At 46.8% G+C, this 22,622-nt stretch overlaps 1 protein-coding gene across 1 annotated transcript in view; it reads left to right on the plus strand.

Moving 5' to 3' along the window:
• The window catches only part of LOC111139182 (myotubularin 1), an 86,059-nt gene extending 67,707 nt beyond the window's left edge, over nucleotides 1-18,352 (plus strand). The window contains exons 11-15 of the mRNA XM_022491372.1: nucleotides 4,563-4,769; nucleotides 5,863-5,955; nucleotides 6,470-6,583; nucleotides 10,379-10,555; nucleotides 16,626-18,352. Of these exons, the coding sequence (XP_022347080.1) occupies nucleotides 4,563-4,769; nucleotides 5,863-5,955; nucleotides 6,470-6,583; nucleotides 10,379-10,555; nucleotides 16,626-16,793 (759 nt within the window). The 3' untranslated portion in view covers nucleotides 16,794-18,352. The remainder of the gene's footprint in view (nucleotides 1-4,562; nucleotides 4,770-5,862; nucleotides 5,956-6,469; nucleotides 6,584-10,378; nucleotides 10,556-16,625) is intronic.
• Nucleotides 18,353-22,622: the final 4,270 nt, after the last annotated feature.

Raw genomic sequence — 22,622 nt, forward strand, 5'->3', positions numbered from 1 at the left:
TCCTTCCATTCTAAAATTGAGCGGTGAGAGCTGAAATAGTTGTCATATAGGGTTCTTACATTTGATAGTTTCGTACCTCTTCAGAGTGTGCTTACCTTTAAGTTAAAGATTTCACAGCATCTCACTCCAGAACAGTTTCACAGTCTATGGAGCGGTCACTTTCCATCTTGCCAATAGTAAGTTCTGTCTTCACGCAGATTTATTTAGAAACAGCTAACGTATTATCCAACTGTTGCTGGGTGCGACCCTCAAGGCCCTGGGGAGAGGGTTTTTTTAATTGAAACCAGTCTCAAATTGACTTACTTTAAAGAATGAACTTTGTGTTTCGATTATACTCAGTGTTTCATCTTGATAAAAGCAGCAACACCCCTCCAGTCTTTAAAAGTACTTGAAGCTATCTGAGGGAACTAACACCTTTAGAAGCTCCCTTTTTGTTGTGGAAACAAACAGAAAGCCTACTTTAAATAGGTGCATTATTAATATAAATTGTTTTCTAGTCAAATTTTACTTTCAGACTTGATAGGAATCACATTTTCATTTGGCCTAACTTTCATTTTTTTCTTAATTTGTCATTCTCAAAGATAAATTGCAAAACCAATGAATTGTAACAGCTAAGGGAATGTGGGTCCTGGATGAGATCCTGGATTAGAGAGAGGACACTGGGTGAAAATTAAGGAGAGCTCATAAAGTACGGGCTCTATTAAAAATAAGTTAGTAAGTTTATTAATAATTTCATAACATGTTAATATTGGTTCACAGGTTGTGGCAAATGTACTCGAGTATATGCAAGCTTTCTGCAGTATCTTTGTAACTTTTCTATACATCTAAAACTACTCTAAAATAAAGCATTTATTTTTAGTAAGTATCGCACTCTTAAAGGCAAAGCAGCGCACTAGACCCCATGAATGGAAAAAGGTACGAGACGTACTTCCTGCCTTCCAGGAGGTTCTTGCGGTTGAAGAGGTGACAGGCACATGAACAGGAGAGCTAATGCTCCACCGTGTGGTGTGTTACATGCCACAAGCCTTCGTAGCAAAGGCAGTGGAAGGAAAGGGGCCTTTGGGATTTGAGAGGCTTGAAAGCAGAAGGGGCGAGGGGACTTATCTGAGGAAATTAGGAGTCCAGGCCGTCTTTCTAAGATGTGGAATGGAAGTTAGAACCTACAGAATATGGAGAAGGCTATAAAAGGCCCCTGTCAATTTTTATAGGTTTGTCCAAAGAGAGGGAGATAGAAAAGAAATGGAAGAAACTGTCAGTGTTCTCCGAGGAGGCCAACTATAACGGGGGGCCCAGATGGGCACCCTAGTGACCTCTGACTCAGGCATAAGTCCCATCGTGCCAGAAGATGGGGGAGCAGAGATATGGGTAGCCTTGAGCTGGACCTTAAAGATCCGGTGGGAATCAGTGGTGGGGGGCACATTTGGGCTGTGCTCCTGGAAGCTCCAGGGGGAGCATCTGTCCTTGCCTCTTCGAGTTCCAGGTGGCTGCTGGCATTCCCTGGCTATGGCCAAGTCACTTCGTTCTCTGCTCCTGTGGTCCCATTGCCTTCTCTCTGTATGTATCTTATCAGGATACATGGGATGTAATTTAGGGCTCTCCTGCACGATCCAGGGTAATCTCTCCGTCTTGAAGTCATTATCTTGATAACATCTGCGAAGTCTCTGTTACCATGCCAGGCGCTATTCACAGATTTCTGGGGGCCAGGACCGGGGCATCTTTGGCTGACCCACTATTCGGCCTCGCACACTGTTTTGCAGCACCAGAGCTGCTGCTAGACACATGGCATGGCCACCACGAACCTGCATTCAGGCAAAATGGGCTCACGACTGTGCGAAACAGGGCAAGCTTCACAGGCGAGGAGACCACCCCCATTCTAGTCCGCCCCCGGAGCCCCAGCAGGGTAGAATGTCTCTGTGGTTTCTGGAGCATACGGTTTCTTTCTGTCCTTTTCAACGCTCTTGCCCTGTACCCCTTCCCATTTGGAAGTGACCTGTCACTGTGTGTTTCTGAGAAGGCAGCTAGACGGCAGCCAGCATTCGCTGAACCTGTCGTGTCGTCACTTCGTGGGGATTCTTTCGTTCGGGCCAAGACAGGCTGTGCTGGGGATACCATTCCTCCTCCCGCTTCAGAGAGAAAGGAACCACGGTTCTGTGACTGGCTCAGTGTATGACATGTCAAAAGCGGCGGAAGGAGGTTTCAAACCCAGGCCTCGGGCCACTGAGCCAGCGCGCCACACACTGCCTCCCCATCAGCCGCTAGGCCATCTGATTACACAACAGTTGCCAGTGATGGTTTTGAAAATCTGATTTCACTTCATGAGATAACTAGCAGCCTTCCTGTCGAGAAGCAGTGGTGGGAATTCATACTTTTGGGGAAAACATCTAATATTTTGAAAGATCACAGGCTGAGGCTGCCTCCCTTTCTCATGGTGAGGGGAGTGTCTGGGGTGAAGCTGCCTTTAGTCGCATCCAACAGCCCTTTCGTCAGCAGTGCCTCAGATTAAATTTGTAAACAGGATTTTGAGGAGATGCTTAAAACACTTGAAGAACTAAAGCCGCTCTAGTCAGTTAAAAGCAATGACTTCTGTATGAATAATTGAGGTTCCTTCACCTGTCCTTCTCGGCACTACTCTGTCCACTTATCTGCAGTTACTGTTTATATCAAAATAATGCAAGTGTGTATCTTCAGAGGCTCAGTGGGTGGGATATGGGACTGGTGATGGCAGGGTCGTGAGTTCAAGCCCCACACTGTGCATAGAGCTGACTTAAAAAAATAAGTAAATCCAGTTAAAAAAATAACAAAAAGTATGTGTCTTTAAAGTTTTCTCTACCAGATCATTCACTTAGTCTGACTTTGCCTTGAGTCCATGAAAATGACTGTAATACATGACCGTCGCAGAGCTGTTAGGACTTGGGGAGCTCCAGAAATGGCGTCACAGATGTGAATGGCTGACGAGCACATGAAAAGACGCAGCCCTCGTACACTGACGGTGGCGATGAGAGATGGTCCGACCACTTTTGAAAACGGCTTAGCAGTTTGCTAAAAAGTTAAATAAACATCCATGTACTGTGTGATCCAACCATTTCACTCGTCAGTATTTACCCAAGTGAAATGAAAACTTAAGTCCCTACAAATCTGTGCGTGCTAGAGTTTGCAGCAACATCATGCGTAGTGACCAAATGCAAGAAACAACCAGGTGTCCGTCAGCTAGGGAGTGAATAAATAAAATATGATCTGTCCGTACAACAGCATATGCCTTGACCGTAAAAAGAAGGAAGTACTGACGCAGGCTACGACATGGATGGACCTTAAGAACATGACGCTAAGTGACAGAAGCCAGACATAAAAGCCCACCTATTACGTGATTCCATTTAGATGACAGTTGAAGCAAATCAGTGGCTGCGGGGGCTGAGGGCGGGAGCAGGGCTTGACCGCAGGTGGCACAGGAGACTTTCTGGGGGCGATGGAAGCGCTCGACAGCTGGTTTGTGATGATGGCTATGCAGCTGTGTACGTGTGTGCCGTCTTATCACACTGCACACTCGTGGTGGGTGAACTCTGTGCTTCGTACGGGATAACTCCGTAAATACCTAAGTCACCCAAAAATGACATCCTAGCAATAACTCCTGGTATACACAAATTTCGTAGTATTTCTGAGTCTTAAATGTTTACAAGAAGGCTGTCACTTTATCTTGATGTAAGTATTCCACTTACAAGCCACAGAATAGTTCATATTTTAGCCGTATCAATTTAAAGGCTAAAATGGAGATTTCCATTGTATCAGGCCTTTAAGGTCTAGACTAGACCTGTTGGGCTGGTGATTTTTTTAAAAAAATGATCACTGCTATAGGTTGAATTGAAACCTCCCCCCCCTAAAAAATTCCATGTATTGAAACCCTGACCGCCCCCCTCCCCGGTACCTCAGAGTGTGACCTTTTTAGAACTAGGTTCCTTGGAGGTGCGATGAGTGCAGATGAGGTCATACTGAAGTAGGATGGGCCCCAGCTTTGGTAAGACTGGTGTCCTTATGCAGAGGGCAAATTTGGACATGCAGACACAGACACAGGGAGAACACCATGTGAAGACTGGAGTCTTGCTGCCACGAGCCAAGGAAGTCTACCAGAAGCGATGAGAAGGCCTGGAACAGGTCTTTCCCTAGAGCCTTCAGAGGGAGCCAGGCCCTGCCCACACTTTGGTGTAGGCCTTCCAGCCAGACAATACACTCCTGTGGTTTAAGCCCCAGGCTGTGGTCATTGGCAACCACAGCCCTCATACGCTAATGGACTCACAGGCACAAAAATGAGTTTGAAATGCAGTTTAGATTTGTGTGCATTGAGTTTGTTGTTGTTTTTTTTTTATGACCTAGTCTCATTGGAATGCCATTGCCCCAGAGCAAGAGCAGCGGGCCGAGAGCCCCTGCTGTTCCATTTGCAGAAGTTTTTCCTGTTCTAGACAATAGCAATTTTTGAAAACATGACCTTTTCTGGGGTTAAAAATGATTATTTCAAGTTTTAGCCGTATCTTACAGCTGCCTACTAATCGCGTGTTCTTCTTCTTCGCCAGCTCGTGCTGACGGGAGCCATTCAGGTAGCAGACAAAGTTTCCTCGGGGAAGAGCTCGGTGCTCGTGCACTGCAGCGACGGGTGGGACAGGACCGCGCAGCTGACGTCCCTGGCCATGCTGATGCTGGACAGCTTCTATCGGAGCATCGAGGGCTTTGAAATACTGGTACAGAAAGAATGGATAAGTTTCGGACATAAATTTGCATCTGTAAGTGAACAGTCAAGCCGACGTGTTCCATGTCCATGTTTGAGATTGAGAGACTGGTTGTTAAGCCATATGTTTGCTTTCGAAAAGAAAATCTGAGGAGTCAAATGAGAAGTATGTGCGATTCCTCGGGGGTCGTGAAAGTTGTTTCAGGAGACCGCTTTCTCCGTCTGCCCTATTTACAGTTTGACTTGAAAATCAGACCAGGAGCCTGCGTAGAAGTGTTGAAATTGAGACTGTGTGACCATTCTTTCTCAGCTACAATTATAGCCATTAGAGCCAAATACCTTTTACAGAGCCGCTAGACTCTTTCAAGGCTTTATTATTGTCACTATCATTATTATTCTGTGACGCAGAATTTGAAAATTGAGAGAACCTATTAAAATTCATATTTCCAGGTCTGAAAAAGCCTTTAAAAAAAAAGAAAAGATTTATTTAGTTATCTGTTTGAGAGAGTGAGAACACACGCAAGCACAAGCAGGGGGAGGGGCAGAGGGGAAGAGAGGCCTCCAGCAGACTCCCCGCTGAGCGTGGAGCCCGGTGTAGGGCCTGATCTCACCACCCTGAGATCACACCCAGAGCCGAAGTCCAGAGTCAGACACGCTTAACCGACTGGGCTGCCTGGGTGCCCCTGAAGAAGCCTTTTTAACAAGCTCCCTCAGATGATCATCCACGCTTCCGAAGGAATGTGAAGAACATTCTCAAGTAGAAAGAATCATTGTTAATAAAAATAAATGGTGAGGCTTTTGTCTTGTTCTTAGAAGAGAAAGAACTTCACTTACTAATGACCACACCGTTTTGGACGTGGTCTTGAGGCTTCGGCCATGAAGGTTGGCCCCTCAGCACTGCTAACTTAACGGCAGGCTGAGCTGATGGCATTGGGATAGTATAGATGTTTATGCTTGACTTCTGGTAATTCTAAACCTTTGCACATTTCTATATTGCCAAGGAAAAACATACACCATTTACTCTCTGAGAAACTTGGCATTTGGAAAGCAGATTGATGAGTTGTATTGTCACACTTTGTGGGTTATATATGCTTTCTCAGTTTTGTACCCGTAACTGAAAACAAATCATCTCCATCCATTCATTTCAGAGAATAGGCCATGGTGATAAAAACCACGCCGACGCTGACCGGTCTCCTATTTTCCTCCAGTTTATTGACTGTGTATGGCAGATGTCGAAACAGGTAAGGGATGTGTACGGGATAAAATTACATTGGACTTGACGTTTAAGTATTTTGATCTAATGTCCGGGATTTGCCTCACAGTACGTAGGGCAGAGATAGAGATGAAATGAGTCTGGCCCTACGTGAGTCATTGCTGAAGCCGGGTGGTGGGTACGTGGGGTTTGCGGTTTTATTCTTGCTGCTATTTATGCCTGGGATTTTCCGTAATGGTTTAAAAATTCAGTATTTAACTGCGTCCTCTCTCCTAACGGAATCCCAACTCGTCTTTTCCGTTGCCTCGGGACCAGCCTATGCACATAGGACCCCATCAATGCTGGAACTACCCAGTGTACCTTGTACGCTCAGGAGAACCCGGAACATCAGCTTCTTTTCCTCTGATCCCTTTCCTTGACCCTCCTTCGAACTCCTCGGTCCTGTGCCGATCACTGAGCAGTGAGCTCTAGGGCGTATGCAGATGGCAGCCTCTGCTAGTCCCAAGTTTTCATGCTTTGTGGGCGTGTTTGTTTTTGTCTAGTTCCCTACAGCTTTTGAATTCAATGAACGATTTTTGATTACAATTCTGGATCATCTGTATAGTTGCCGGTTTGGGACTTTCTTATACAACTGTGAATCTGCGCGAGAAAAACAGGTGAGTGGAAATGCTCATCCTTTTAGTTAACTGTGTCTCGTCTTCCATGAAATTGAAAAAAAAAATTTTTTTTCGATAGCTTGGTTTGTTGGAAACACAGAGGGTTTATTGAGTGTCTGGCATTTTCTGCGGGGGAGGGGGTTAGACTTTGACTTTGAGAGTAGGAATGACTTTAAAGGTATGTAAGGTCCCCCTCCCAAAACATCGTAAAAACGTCAGGAAAGGGCATTGTTTTAAAGGTATAAACCTACAAGAACAGGGAAGATGAGAAAGGAGACATAGGCACCAAATTTGGGGACTCTGACAGAGGTTTCTTCTTGAGAGAGCACAAGAGTCGGCTGGGGACCTGCGTGTCATCAGGGGGTGAGGTGAATGGCAGTGAACCCCAGCTGGCAGTTCCCCAGAAGCTAAGCAGAGAGTTGTCCTGTGGCCCGGCAAGACCACTCCCAGGCACATACCCAAGGGCAATGAAAACAGGAGTTGAAACGAAAGCACACAGATGTTCAAAGAGCTAAAAGGTGGCAACAACCCCAGGTCCATCCGCTGATGACAGGATGAACAGAACGCAACCTAGCCACACGCTGGCCTAGCAAAAGGAAGGAAGTTGTACCCCAGGCTATAGTGTAGACAAACCTTGAAAACACGCTCATGAGGGGAGCCAGATGCAAAAGCTCACAGATGGCATGATTCCATTGCTAGGAAATGTCCAGAATAACAAGGCCATCGGGGCAGAAAGCAGATGAGTGTTTGGAGGGGAGCCTGACGGGAGGGGAGAAAGTGGAATGCGTGCTCAGTGGGTTTGAGTAGTCCATTCAGGGTGCTGAAGATCTCTCCGAACTGGAAAGGGGGGGTGGTGACGCAAATGAATTGTAGACTTCAAAGTGGTGAATTTTACAGTATGTGAACCCCGCCTCGATTTAAAAAAAAAAAAATCATCTCTGGGGAAAAGGACTAGCCCAAGTGAGGAAGAACCGAAAGATACCAGCACCTGCGGTTCCCCACAGTGCGGCTCACGGTGCTGAGCCTCGTGGTCCCAGGGCTTCCAGTCGGCTCTTCAGTAATAGCGCGTAGCCCGGAGGGAGAGAAGCTACTTGGACAGAATGGTTACCAGGTAGGGAGGGGAGAGATGTAGACAGGCAGATAGCATCAGATATCCCCAGAAAGATAAGTAAATGTTGGTACCGTGATGTAATAACAGGATATTGTTTGGAAAGACTATGTAGAGATCAGAAAATAACTTGAAATGAAAAGAGGTTAAAAATCCAGAAGAAAAGTTGAAAGGTGAAGTGGAAATCTAGAGGCGGAGGTAGAAGATGGAAAGAAGGTCAGTACACTAGAAGAACAGTCCTAGGGTCCAATATCCAGATAATAGGGCTTCCAGAAAGAGAAAACGGGGAGACCCAAGAGCAGGAGGTCGCCGAAATAATTTGAGAATATTTCCCAGGATTGAAGTATATAAGTTTCCACACTGAATGGCCTGCCCCGTGCCCAAGCATGGTGGACCAAAACAGGCCCAAGCTAAGGCCCGTCTTTGTGAGGTTTCAAAACACCAGGGGCAAAGAAAAGATCCTTCAAGCTTCCAGACAGAAAAGGAATGGGTCATTTGCAAAGAAACAGATCAAGAAGGCAAAATCCTTCAATGGCGGTATTGGAAGCCGGAATTCAGTAGAGCATTGCCTTCGGAATTTTAATGGAAGATGGTTTCAACCTAGAATTCTCTAGCCGCTGAACTGTCAACCCGCTGTTTAGGCGGACCGAAGATATTCTCAGACGTGCGTGGCACCGCGGACCGAAGATATTCTCAGACGTGCGTGGCACCGCGGACCGAAGATATTCTCAGACGTGCATGGCACCAAGAGTTCCCTCCCACACCAAACCATTTCTCCTGGAATGCTGGAAGAGTTCCCTCCCACACCAAACCATTTCTCTGGAAGCTCCTGGAGTGTTGGCTCCATGCAAACAAGAAAGAATGTGGAACTCAGGAAGCCGGAGCTGCAGCTCGGAGAGAGGCAACAGGGGATGCTTGGGGCGAAACAGAGAAGCCATCGTAGGTGTGTGGCTGGCTTTCCCCTGAGGAGGAAACAGGGAGCGCCTGAGGTGTGCTGAGTGTCTTGACAGAAGTTTGAGATGTTGGAGGAAGAGTTCGGGGTTAAATTCACAATAAATGCCAAGAACAGATAATAGGATACACAGAATAGATGGTTAGATGGAAGAGTTCGGGGTTAAATTCACAATAAATGCCAAGAACAGATAATAGGATACACAGAATAGATGGTTAGATGGAGGGAAGATGACAAAATTCGTGCAGGAGAAGAAGTCACAGACAGGGACTGCAGGGCCTTCCTGAGAGTAGTATTTGCTTTGTCACAGGGATCTGGACACTAAATGTCAGCCTCCTGAAAGCCATGCTTCCTGCTGGGAGTACAGGGCAGGACAGAGAGCGTGAGTGCCCAGAGCCGCACGACCCCCGGCTGGCAGGGAAAGCATATTATTTAGAGATATGGAGGTTAAGTGCCAGATAGTCAAAGCAATCAACTTAAAAATATCAAACACAGTTGCTTGTGGGGAGCTGAGAGATAGCTGAGGGTTTTTTTCTTTTTTATCCATAACAAACCTGTGCAGGCTATGTGACTTTTTAAATTATGTGCACACAGGGGCACTCGGTGCCTCAGTTGTTAAGTGCCTGCCTTCGGCTCAGGTCAGGATCCCAGGGTCCTGGGCTCGAGCCCCGAGTTGGGCTCTCTGCTTAGCGGGAACCTGCTTCTCCCTCTCCCACTCCCCCGGCTTGTGTTCCCTCTCTCGTGTCTCTATCAAATAAATAAAATCTCTTAAAAATTATTAAACTCTGTGCATGTATAAAACTAAAAGCAAACATGCAAATGGACACAGCCCAGTATAGCTTGGGGCACCGGACAGGTACCAGTGAATGAAGTTTGAGGTGGATTCCAAGGAAGACAAATTTATGCTGCCATATTTCTTGTTCACATTAACGAAATGTGTATGTTAAAGACATTTCTTCAGTCACTTATTTCAAGCCGTTCTTTTTTAGCGCCCAGTGTTAGCTCTTTGGTCCTTGCTTATTGAAGTCATTACTGGGAAGAGTCTCAAAGTCCACCTTTGGTAATTTTAACAATCACACCTTTTCTTTCCCAAGCTTTGGGTTTTTTTTTTTTCTAGTTTATGCTCAAAATCGGTAAAGATCTCTAAAAAACAGTGAAAACGTGGATCTCTGCAGGAGATCATGGACACCAAGTGAGAAAGTAACGATTCAGTGAAGTCAGTTATCCAGGTGTTGTCCCATATCCGCATGTTAGCGGGATAGCGAGCGAACATCTGGACGCTTGGTTAAAAACAACTTCCTCTCTGGGTCCCTACTGTCAAGGCACAGGTTAAGATTTTACGGTTCTAACATCTACAGAAATGAAGAAAGCCGACAGGATCGTATGATCGCTTTTCTCTCTGCTGAATTACAAAGAGCATACTGCCCATCTGTTCCCAGATGTTCTACCTAGCCAGGAAGAGTCGTCTTAGCTCAGTGAATTACATTTAATGAGACAGCGTCCTGCATCTCTGTCTTCTGGCAGAAACAGTGGCTCTCTAGCTAGGCCATTATCTCTGCAAATATCAGTCAGTGGCTGCCAAACACTCACAGGCCCATGAGGCTTTTTGAGCTATTCTGGGGCTAACATAAATGTTTGATTCGAGTTGAGGCTCAACTGTAGTGCCACGGGCTGAAAGATGGTTTGTGTACTTGTGTGTTTTGACTTCAGCTTCCTGCTTTCTCTCTCTCCGTAGAAAGTTACAGAACGAACAGTATCTTTGTGGTCGCTGATCAACAGTAATAAGGACAAGTACAAAAATCCCTTCTATACTAAAGAGATCAATCGAGTTTTATATCCAGTCGCCAGTATGCGCCACTTGGAGCTTTGGGTGAATTACTACATTAGATGGAACCCCAGAATCAAGCAACAGGTAAGTGAAGGGAGGTCGTTAAAAGGCTGTGCTATTCATAGAGTCTGACTTTGGATTTAGATAATGTTGCTCAGTAGTGCTTTTGTTTTAATATCGTGAGAGGGGAAATGAACTAAAAAAAAAATCACACTCGCTTTCAAATGCAACTTTAATTAAAAATTGTTTTTAATTACTAAGCCACTTATTTTGATTGGTGTTAAACTTTGATTCTTAAATTTTTTTTTTTTTACTAAAATATAAACTGGAATCTCTGGGAAAGTTTTGGGTTTTGTTTGCCAAGGATTTACTTCAATTAGGGGACACTGTTACACATAAGACAGTTCTTTCCAGTGAGTGGACTCAGAGGAAACAAAGCAGTTTCTTCTGTCTGCTTCACGTGTCTGTACTGGGTCTGCTGACATCAGAGTGCACTTCACTGAGGACCTTTGCTTCTGAAATAAAGATAATTGATCTGTCAGCAGGTAGTACATTTGGTTGGCCATTCAGCAACCGAAAAGGGAAATAATGATTTTTGCAGCGAAAAAGTCCATATCTTGTGGAAGACACACTCGGGCTTTCCACTCTCCCACTTCCACTTCATCCTGAAGCGGACGGGAAGCACAGCCTGTGTGTGTAAGGGCTCAGAAGGGCCTCCGGTCTGTGACTTGTTTGAAGCGCTATAAATATTCCGTATTTGCAGCTGTTCCTTTGTGTGGTTTGGATGGCGGGCTACCTGTCCTCGCGGGCCAGTCTTGCAGAAGCGCCAGCTATAATCCTGCTAGAAATTGTGGGGCGACGGCAGATCCTGGGTGCTGCGCTCTGTCTCTTAGACTGCTGATCCCACTCGGGCAGCTGGCCGCACGCCAGGCTGTGCCCTCTCTCCCCGCTGGGGACTGCCTGCTTCAAGCCGGCACTCTCGTTTCAAGGTCTCTGCTGCTCCCGTGAAAGGCTTCTGCCATTCAGGAATGGTGGAAATGTGTAATCTCTTGGAAAGTGACAGATTTCAGGGCTTGAGAGCGCTCGCTTGTTTAGTTGGGGATTTGAGAAGCACAGTGAGGGAATTTATGTAGCAGTCATTCTAGCCTTTGGAATATCAAGTAAAGAGGAAACGGGCATTTTGCCAGGGTTCTAACTGCTGTTACAGGGGGCATGTTCCTTTTCTAATTAAAAAAAAAAAAAAAAATATATATATATATATATATATTGGGGCACCTGGGTGGCTCAGTGGGTTAAGCCTCTGCCTTCCGCTCAGGTCATGATCTCAGGGTCCTGGGATCGAGCCCCGCATCGGGCTCTGTGCTCAGCAGGGAGCCTGCTTCCCCCTCTCTCTGCCTGCCTCTCTGCCTACTTGTGATCTCTCTGTGTCAAATAAATAAATAAAATCTTTAAAAAAATACACATATGTTATATAGATGCTCAGTGTCTCATATAAATTGATCCTTTTCTGTATTTATTGTGACTTTTTTTTTAAAACATTAGTAATTAGAAAGTATCACTAATTTCTGTACAGATTCTCTAATCTCCCCTCACCCGTTTGTGTTGGAGAAATTCTTAAAATTCAAGAAATTTAGAGCAATTCACTTCTGAACATATAAAGGTAATAATTGTGTGACAGGTAGGAAAAAAATCATTAGAATAACTTACTACAGTGTATCTACCCCTTTATTTTTGTAGAGCTTAGCAAAATGGAACTGGGCCAGATAGGAACACACTTTTCTTGATAGAGGTTTCTATTTTGAGACAGTAATTGGTCTGTATTATGATCTGTGAAATTTACTCAAAAAGGAAAGTAACTTATCCTTTCCATATAGATTTTCGGAATGTGGAGGGTACTACACGTATCTTTGTATTCTCAGGGCTGTGGTGGGGTGGGAGGGTGGACACAGAGCTTAAGAAGAGGTCATCTCTGGCCCCAGGAGCTCCCAGGTTGACGGGGGTGCCTGGAACATGAGCCGATGTCATAATGGAAGTGTGAATTAAATGCATTACATTTCCTTAAAGATCTCCCGTAGAACATTATTTTGTACAGAAATAGATTTAAATCGGATCATGTAGGACTTTTTAAATTATAAAATGTAAACCTCAAGGAATATACTTAACCACGTAAAAGTTCAATTGTTGTTCAGTTGTGTGGCCCGCGTGGTATACAGACAGTTACGGGGCACCTGTCGTATATATACAAACAGTACTGAAAGCAGCAAAAGCAGATACAGCCCATCTGTCTCATGAGCTCTGGCCTAGAAGAAGGAAGGGTTCATGTGCATTTTAAAAGGAAGAACCACCAACCATTGCTGCGACATAAAATCTCAGTGGAGTTGACAGAAAGAGCAACGCTTACCTTTGAAGAGCTATTGCAAAGCCCATCTGGTGCATGTATTGAGACGAGGGAGTTGCTCATCCCGGAAGCGGAAGTATCGGGCGAGTCCTATTAAGAGCCTGAACGAGGCCTCGGGCCGCCAGGGAGCCTCCTCTCGGACTCCCACAGCTGTTGAGCAGGCTCACGGTGCCGTGCTCCTGTCTTTGCACCGCGATCGCCAAAGGGTGAGAACAGGGGCAGTCAGATAGAAACAGGCTGACCCATGTGGCGCTTAAGTCATTTCTGAGGGGAGCCCCAAAAGGAATGTGACCCTAAAAACCGCCCAAAGGCCAGGATACTTCCTCCCATCACTAGCTGTAGTGTGCTGTGCGGAGCACACGCCGGGCTCCACGTTCGGTCCCGGGGGAGGGGCCGGGCTGTGCCTTTGCATCCACTTGACTTTCGACTTCATTTCTTGTAATTTTGTGTTTTGGACTCTTTCCTCGTATTCTCTCAATGGTTTGTGTTTGTCTGTAGGCTAATGGCTTCTGGGTATTTTGTACCCATCAGCAGACTGAATTCTCTTTATTTGGAATCATTCCTCAGTCTACTCTCTTGAGATTCCTAATTATACAGCCTTGTCATCTACAAAAATGGTTTTTACCTCTGATTCCTTTTTCTTGTCTAATTGTCCTTGCTGGCGTAATAACAAACTGATTCTGGTAGTCATCCGAAAAAACGGAATTTTAAAAATAGCCAGGACAGCTTTGGAGGAGAATATCGAGGAAGAACTTGCCCTGCTCTTTGCAGAGGTGGAGCCTGGAAGCAGACGGCCAGGAGGGGAGCCCCGGTAGATGATGCAGAGGGCAGAGGACAGAACGTCCTTGCACAGCAGATCAAAGTGGACGTGTCTAAAATGGATCCCCTGGTCCCCAGAACCTATTCCTGCTGCCATCTTTCCCATTTCAGCTCGTGGCCACTCCATCCTAGTCACTCTGGCCAGAAACCAGGGAGCCCTCCTCGACTCCCTTCTCTCTCGCACCCCCTTATGTGGTCTGTCAGCAAAGCCCGCTGGACTTGGCCTTCAAAACCCATATGATCCCAGACCCTCCGTAGCAGTCCTCCCGCTGCTGGCCTGGTGCGGGCCACGCGGTGCTGCCTAGACTTCTAGCTGGACTCCCGAATTCCACCTTCCTTCCCTCCAGTCTGTTCTCAACATGGTAGCCCGAGCAGTCCTTGCAAATAAAGCCCATGCCAGACCCCACCACCCCTCCACTCAAAACTGTCCCGGGAGCTGCTTACCTCACCCAACACCAAAGCCCAGGTCCTTGCTGTGGTTTCCATGGCCTGATGCAGCGTCCCACCAGCCCTGCCCCTTACCCTGCTCTGCTTCCTTTCCAGAGTGTTCCTCGCCCTTGAACAGCCCCTGTCACTCAGACTTGTGGTATTCTTCATTTGTCTGTCTCCCTCTGCTGGAAGGAAAATGCCATAAAAATGGGGATTTGGGCCTCTTCGTTCACCGCGGGGTCCCAAGTGCCCAGAATAGCGGCTGCCTGCAGCGGTATACACAGAGAAAAATGGACGAAAGACAGTAGCAGTTGTGCACAGTACCTGCTGGGTGTCAACGCACTCTACCAAGCACCCCTGCTCTTTCGGAAAAAAAAATTTAAATTTATTTGAGAGCACGAGAGTGCACATGCAGGGAGAGCAGAGGGAGAGGGAGAAGCAGACTCCCCGCTGAGCAGGGAGCCCGATGCGATGCGGGGCTCCATCCCAGGACCCCAGGATCATGACCTGAGCCAAAGGCAGGCACTTAACTGACTGAGCCACCCAGGCGCCCCCAAGCATTCCTGTTCTAATGCCACGTGTGCCTTTCTGAAAAACTTCACTTTCTGCAGTCACAGTAAAGGATTAGGGCTTACAGGAGGAATAGGATTAGGAGCAAGGAGGAGACCTCTTCCAGCCTGTGGACATTTGTAACTAGAGCTCTGATGGACACACTGGTGCGGGCCCCTGGCTGGCTCAGTCTGTAGAGCATGCAACTCTTGGTCTCAGGGTTGTGAGTTCAAGCCCCACTCTGGATGTAGAGGTAACTTAAAAATAAAATCTTTAAAAAAAGAAAGAAAAGAAAAAGAAACCCTAATGCCACTAGAAATGCGTGGCGTTTTTACCTGGCCTCTGTCGACCACTCCTTGGCAGACGCTGGGTTGGGCTGGTGTCCCCCCAAAAGACATGTCCACTCTGAACCTGGGAATGTGACCTTATTTGGGAAAGGGGTCTTTAGAGGTGTTACTTACTTAAAGATCTAAAGATGCCATCCTTCTGGATTTGGAGTGGGTCCTACATCGTGTGACAGGGGTCCTTATAAGAGAAAACAGAAGGGGATTTGAGCCACAGACACTTGTGGAGAGAAGGCCCTGTGAAGACAGGAGGCGACAAGGATGCGGCCACAAGCCAAGGACACCTGGTGCCACTGGAAACTGGAAGAGGAGAGGAAGGAGCACCCCCTGGAGCCACAGAGGCAGCACAGTGCCCCTGTTGCATTAAGCACTGCCGCTGTCCCCCGGGTTGTGCTCATTTGCTATGGCAGCCCCAGGAAGCTCAGACATAGTGTTAACCCCCGGGGCTCCCACGCCCTCCTGAAGGCCATGACCCGGCCCACTGTCCTCCACACTATGGGCCGAGGCCAGGGCACGGCCTGCTTCAACTCCCTTGTTGGGGCTCAGAGCCTAACAGGTAGAAAGCAGGATGGTCCCAGAAGCCACTGGTGCCAAAGGAATGGACTTCTGTAGCCTTTTGGCCTTTTTCTTAATGTCTTCATAGACTGCTTAAGCTTTCTAGAAGCTTGCCTTTGATCACTCACAACACACTGGTGAGAGAGCCTCCTGGGGGCTGTCGTGTTGTGTATCTTGGCCGGGGTGGGTGATGGCATTAGTGCACATCTGTGTAAAGGCTCACTGAGCTGACCATTTCGAGATTTGTTTGCATTCCCGGCGTAATGTATACATCAGTACAGGAGTTTAAAGAGTTGGCATGCTGGGGAGAATCACATTCTGTCCCCACGTGACTTTTAACCTCCGGAGTGCCACAAGACCCCCACTGACCCATGAAGGAAAGGGGCAGCATGGCGAAACCAACCGTGAGGGCTGACCTCGCTCTGCCGGCAGCCCCGTGAGGTCTGTGCCGGGCCCACTCCCATCTCCCTGGCAGGGAGGTGCAGGGTCTTGGGTTAAGTCCTCTGGCTGCTGAGAGGCAGACCCGAGCTTCACCCCCGAGGCTAACGGGCCTGGGAGCCCCGACTCTCCGTCGCTGCGGGAGTGCGGAGATGAGCTGTGCCTTATTCACTCGGGGACTCAGCTGGGCTCGAGCGCAGAGACACGGGTCAAGACGCCAGTCGATACAGACAGAATACAGAAGAGCACCGTCAATGTAGGCCTCGACAAGAGAGACGAGAACGGCATATTTCGTTTCCCGATACTCACGTATACGAAGAGTGTCATGAATCTACACGGGGAAGAAGGCCACACGCCTACTGGAGGAGAGTTGTGGCGTCCGGAAACGAAAGAGCAGTGGGCTTGGGGCCGGGGCACGTAGGAGACCGGAGCCGTGTCTGGGTTGTAAACCTTAAAAAGATGGTGAGGGAAATGCGAGGCAATGTGTACATGAGCTTATGTCTTAGTGGCGAAGAGCTGGGTGTTTTACCCTTTGTACTTTTCTGTATTTCTGACCAACACTGAAGGTCAGTCCAGGGGTTTCCTGGGAAAAGCCCTAATGCCCATCTATGCTTCTTTGCAGCAGCCCAACCCCGTGGAGCAGCGCTATGTGGAGCTCTTGGCCTTGCGTGACGAATACATACAGCGGCTCGAGGAGCTGCAGCTCGCCAGCTCGGCCAAGCTCTCCGACCCCTCGACCTCGCCGTCCGGTCCGTCCCAGATGATGCCCCATGTGCACACTCACTTCTAGGAGGGAGCCCCGGTGCTGCGCCAGAGCTCCGAGTAAAGGAGAGACTTGACTTTCACTTGGGGGCCTGTGTACAGAGTAGATTAAAACATTTGCCTCCGTGTAGAACTTGAACTAACATAATCTTAAACTCTTGAATATGTGCCTTCTAGAATACATATTACAAGAAAACTAGTGTCTACAGGGCAATCAGAAGAAAGGAGCCAAGATGGGGTTGTGGAAAATCCTGACACCTTTCAAGGACAGTTTTTGAAAGAGAAAATTGAAATTGAGTTGACCTCTTTCGAAATACTGTGTCTACAATATGTATTTTGTGGGCCTAATTGGAACGACATTATTTTAAACTGAAGTGAAAAAAATAGGTTTGTGAACCGGATTTTCCTTGGGCTGCTTCTCATAGTTGCTTTGGTGTAAAACGAGCCCAAATGTGAGAGATGTTGTTGCCAAAACCAAATTGAGCTCATCCTCTGAGGCGTCATCCAAAAGCAAGGTGTTGAAATAATTGCCAAACTTTATACCATCGTGAGTGGTGGCTTAAAGAGAAATAGCTGCGTAGATGAGTTTTTCGTTTTTTTGAAATTTTGGAATCTAAAGTGTTGTCCCGTAATTTTGAAGAGGAGCATATTTTTATATTACACTGATGGGGCCCAGTCGAATATGATTTGATTTTTTTTTAACTTTTTGCCAGTTCTGTTTTCTAAGTTCTTCTATCAGCTTGCCTGAAATTCTGACCCATTTTCAGGTTGTGGAAAAGCCCTTAGCACTGTCAGAAGACGTCAGGGGCACTGTGCTGCTTAGGTGAATGTTTTTGCAAACGTTGCTCTAGTCTGACCAGCTTATCCGCCAAAGTGTAGGGCTGGCCATCTAGGATGCATGAGCTGTCGCTAGAGCATCATCCTTTGAAATCAAAGCCGCAGGTGTACATTTGTCGAGCGTGCGTGGTGTTGGATGCCCCTCCCCCCAAGTGTGCATTAAACTGGTTCTACACATTTTTACTTGAAATGTACCCGGCAGTTTTTGTTTTCAGGTTTTTGGGGAGTTTTGTTTTGTTTTTGTTTTTTGTTTTTGTTTTTGTTTTGTAGTCATAGTGCTAGTGGTAAATGAAGTTTCAAATACAGTTCTATTTGATATCTGAACTAATTCATTTAGTTACGTATATTTGTAAAAGTTAAGGCTAGAGTTAAAACAATTAATGTTTTCCAGTGATTTGTAAAGGACTATTTATAGCTAATATGGTTTTGTTTTCAATGAATTAAGAGAGATTAAATATATCTTTGTAAATTATTTTATGTCACAGTTTAATTGGTCTACCAAATAAGACATCTCAAATACAGTAGTATCATGTATAAATTTTGTATGTATAAGAAATTTTATTAGACATTCTCTTGCTTTTTGTAAACGCTGTAAATATTTCATAAATTAACAAAGTGTCAGTCCATAAAAAGAAAAAAGCAAATACTAATAGCTTAAAGGATTTTGTGAAATGTCATGAAAATCATCATGACAATAATGACTAAAGACCTGCTGTAATAAATGTATTAACTAAAATAGCGCTCTGTTTTCGGGGGTGTAACCGTGTGTGTGTTGTTGGGGGAGGTAATGGGTGTCTTGTCTTTTCTTGCCTCTACGTCACATGCTCTTGGTCTTGCTAGCAAGCTTGCAGGCTCTCCCCAAACTGCGTTTGACTGTATTAACAGTGCCAATTTTAAGCCGTAGCTGTCTTAAAGTCCGGAGAGCTTCTGCAAAAGAGCCAGGGTATGTGGACGCAAGACGTTACACTCCGGATGCCGAACACAGCGGCTGCCATTAAGGGATGGTGAGACCTTGATGGAAGTAAGCCATAGTCGGTGTCTCTTGCGCTTAAGAATTCAAAATTGTTTTCACATAGTACAGCTGGTTGGAAATTAATGTGCATTCTAAGAATGCTAAATAGTTCAAGCAGTAAACTAAAATTAACTTTTTTTTTTGAAATCTGAATAGGACTCTTTAAAGTTTAAGTGTTTCTTTGCAAAGCGTCGTTGCCCCAAAGTCCCACAGCATCGAAACGAATGTGCGCAGGTGTCACGCTGAAGTCCGTGTCTCTCGAGTTCCCAGCGCATAGCCTTATAGCTCTGCCATCGAGAATGAAACAGAGTCATCTGTCTTCTGGGACAGCCCTTCAAATAAGTTGCAGTCATAGAGATTTTTGATAATGTGACAGTTTTCCCGAACTATGGTCCTAGCCCTGATACACTTTGGTAACGCACTGAAGCTTATCCGTCTGCTTTTTTGGTAGGAATAATACTCAGAACTCTCCAAGTAGTTCATCGCCTGCAGCCCTGTGTACAGAACGCAGATTTGTGGGTCACTCATTTGGACAACTCTTGTGGCATTTGGGGCATTAGACAAAAGCAGGACCCTATAAAGGGAATGTTCTTAAGTGGGAGAATTTGTCACACAGTACTTATACCTGTGGCTGGAGGTCACAGCCGGAAGCAGAAGCAGAAGCAAGGGGACCTCCAGAGCAAATAAGAAACGTATGCAAGGTGCGTCCCACAAACAAGGATTAGCACATCTGCAGGAAAATACTATGGTTGAAATAGATTGCAGTCGAGTTGTTGGAGGTTCACAGAATCACTCACTGGAAGTGAGTCTAATCCGCCGACATCCATTGGTGGGCATACAACTGCATTAAGGAATGATTAGCAAAGTCTTCTGTATTAAATGTATGTGGAAGATGAAAGATCAGCAAACCGAAGCACGCTCATTTCCTCAGGAGGCTTAGATTCAGACACGGGTTAGTCCTTATTTGCGAAGACGATGTGTTTAATCGCCTAGGTAAAGTAGCACGTGACTGTTAGGTCCTAATGGTTTATTTTCCAGTAGCTCTGGACAACATGACTTACTCATTTATAGCTGGTAAGCTATAACACGTAAGTATTACGTGCTTCTGAAAGTGACTGTATTTCCCAGTGCATTCCACATAAATCACAAAAGAAAGTTGTTCACCTCGTTTCAGGGGGCCTGATCACACAAACTTGTCTTAGCCAGGATGCATGGAGACCTGGGCTCCTGCCTGAGCTCTGGAACTGCTGCTGGGGCAGTTGGAAGGTCTGAGGCCTTCCCAGCTCCCAGAAGTGATGGATCTGGAGGCCTCGGTGTCCATCTGTTCACCTAGGGTATGGGCTTCACGTTCTCGAAGGTTCCTTCCAGTTCAAACAGCCCTTCCTAGAAAATGCATTTTAATCACTCGTGCACATACAAGATTTATGGCACAAAACAACATTTGCCTCCTGTATTAGCTTCCTGTTTCTGCTACGAGAAATCACCACACATTTAGAGGTGATTATCTTACAAGGTATTTATCTTCTTACAGTTCTAGGGGTCAGAAGTCTGAAATTGGTCTCACTGGCCTTAAGTCAAGGTGTCGGCAGGGCTGTGTTCCTTCCGGAAGCCCTAGGGGAGAGTCCTTTTCCTTTTCCACCTTCTTGTGGCTGCCTGCTTCCCCAGATCAGTGGCCCATTCCCCTGTCTCTAAAGCCAGCAGCATCTCAAATGTCTGGACTCTGACTCGTCTCCCTGCCTCGTCGACATTTACAGGCACCTGGCAATTATACCAGGCCCACCCGGATAACCTAGGCCAGTCTCCCCATCTCAGGGCCAGCTAACTGGTGACTTGAATTTCCCCCACTACCTTAATACCCCCTTGCTGTGTAAGCTACCATATCGCCAGGTTCTGGGGAGTAAGATGTGGACGTGTTTTGGGGGAGGGGCGTTATGATGCCCACCGCACTGCAGTCCGTTCGGCTTCGAGTGCAAGAGAGAGGTCAAGACACCGCTAGGCTCACCCACTACCAGCCATGCGGTTACTTTAGGTAAGGGCCAGCTCAGTCCATTTTGTGACCTCTCAGGGGAAATCCAACCTTATAGTTGCCTCTGGCTCCCTCCCCCGCCCCAGTTCTGGCTCTCCTTTCTATCCTGGCATCTATCCAAAGCCAGACCATGTGCTTTCAACTCCCTTGGTCCCTAAACGGAGCAAAGGGAGCTATTTACTGGGGCCGTATGTGCTGCACACTGTACTATCTGGCATCCCCACAGACCTTATCAAACGGATAGGTTTCTTGTTTGTTTGTTTGCCATTTTTATTTGGAAACAGAGATGAGTGAAACAGTGGCCTCCTTCAAGGAGCACCTGGCCTAGAGGGAAGACTGTTTGGTTAAGGTCTGATTCCCACGCAGGGGGGGTGCCTCCTGCTCAGACAAAGGCAGAGGGAGGGCTTTGGGAGGTCAGGGAGGAGTTTCTTGGGAACGCCGTCAGAACTGAGTCTCGGAAAGGTAGGAAGCCTAGGTAGGAGCTCGGTTGCATCTGTCTTTGGGGAAATGCATATTCAAACCACAGTGAGATCGTATCCCACAGCCACGTATGGGCAAAACTTTTAAAAGTCTGGCAATCCCAAGCACTGGAAAGGTTGTGGGCCAATAGGAATTCTCCTATGCTGCTTTGAAGAACGGCTGGCATCTGGTCAAATCAATGCCTACCCTAGGAGGTAGCATTTTTCCGCTCTCAGGCACATAGATGCCCTTGAGAAATGAGAATTTCATGCACCAAAAGACATGTACAAGAATATTCATAGCAGCATTGCCTCTAATGCCTCCCCCCAAAACTTGAAACACCTCAAATACCCACCTACAGTAGAACGGAAGAGTTGTGGCGTCCGGAGTCATCCACACCCACGATGAATGACCAAACTACAGCTACATGCGACACGGATGACTTTCATGAGCTTGTTGGTTGAAAGAAGCCAGATACAGAAGCACATATACAGTATCACTCCATTCGTACAAGGTCAAAACCAAACAAAACTGTTGTTTTGGCGTGTGTTCATGGTAAAACAACAAAGAGAAGCAAAGAAATCATCACCATAGACGGGAACAGTACAAATAGAAGCATCTGGTCCTTTAAATGTGACGGAGTAAGTACAGAACCCAAAGAAAGTTGGTGTTCCTGGATTGTAAGGTGCACGGGACTGGGGAAAGATGACCAAATGTTAGGCAGGAGCTGGGCAGGGAACTGCCTCCAGGCCCTGGTAAAGAACGGGCATTTTCTTCTCTGCTGTAGGAGCTGCTGAAGGAGTCTACTGGGGTGGGGGAGGGCGGTAATCAAACGTGAGCCTCGGTGGCAGCCGGGTCAGGGTAGGTTGTAGGGCGGCAAGACGGGACAGGCCAGCTTGAGGCTCTTGCCGTTGACCGGACATAGAGGACTGGGCCTGGAGTGTGGACGAGTAGAGAGAAGATCAGAGTGGAGGGCAGACGGGGGCAGTGCTGAGGCCTGTTTGGGACATGCTGAGTACACTGTACACAGAAACACAGATTTACAGACAAAATCGCTCAACAGGGCCTCTGGCATGTGGTTGGTGCACAACAAATACTTACGTGATTGTGTGAATCAGTGATGGAAGGAGGGGTAGACAGGGCCACGCTGCTCTTTCTGGAGAGCTGAGTATAAAGAAAGAAGAGAGATTGGATCATAGCTATTGGGAGAGTGGACCAGGAGAATGTGCTTTTTTTCTTTTTTAAGATTTTACTTATTTGAGAGAGAGCACATGAGAGAGCACAAGCAGGGGGAGCAGCAGAGGGAGAGGGAGAAGCAGGCTTCCCTCTGAGCAGGGAGCCTGACGTGGGGCTGGATCCCAGGACCCCAGGATCATGACCTGAGCCGAAGGCAGAGGCTTAACTAACTGAGCCACCAAAGGCGCCCCAAGAAGGTGCTTTTTGAAGGAAGAGACTTAACTGTTATCATCTATGGGGAGGAAGAGAGAGCGAGAGATTCACGAGAGAACAAGACCCCCGAGTAG

The sequence above is a fragment of the Enhydra lutris genome, unplaced genomic scaffold (genome assembly GCF_002288905.1).
Source record: "Enhydra lutris kenyoni isolate GAN:26980312 unplaced genomic scaffold, ASM228890v2 scaffoldscaffold96, whole genome shotgun sequence".
Lineage (NCBI taxonomy): Eukaryota > Metazoa > Chordata > Mammalia > Carnivora > Mustelidae > Enhydra > Enhydra lutris.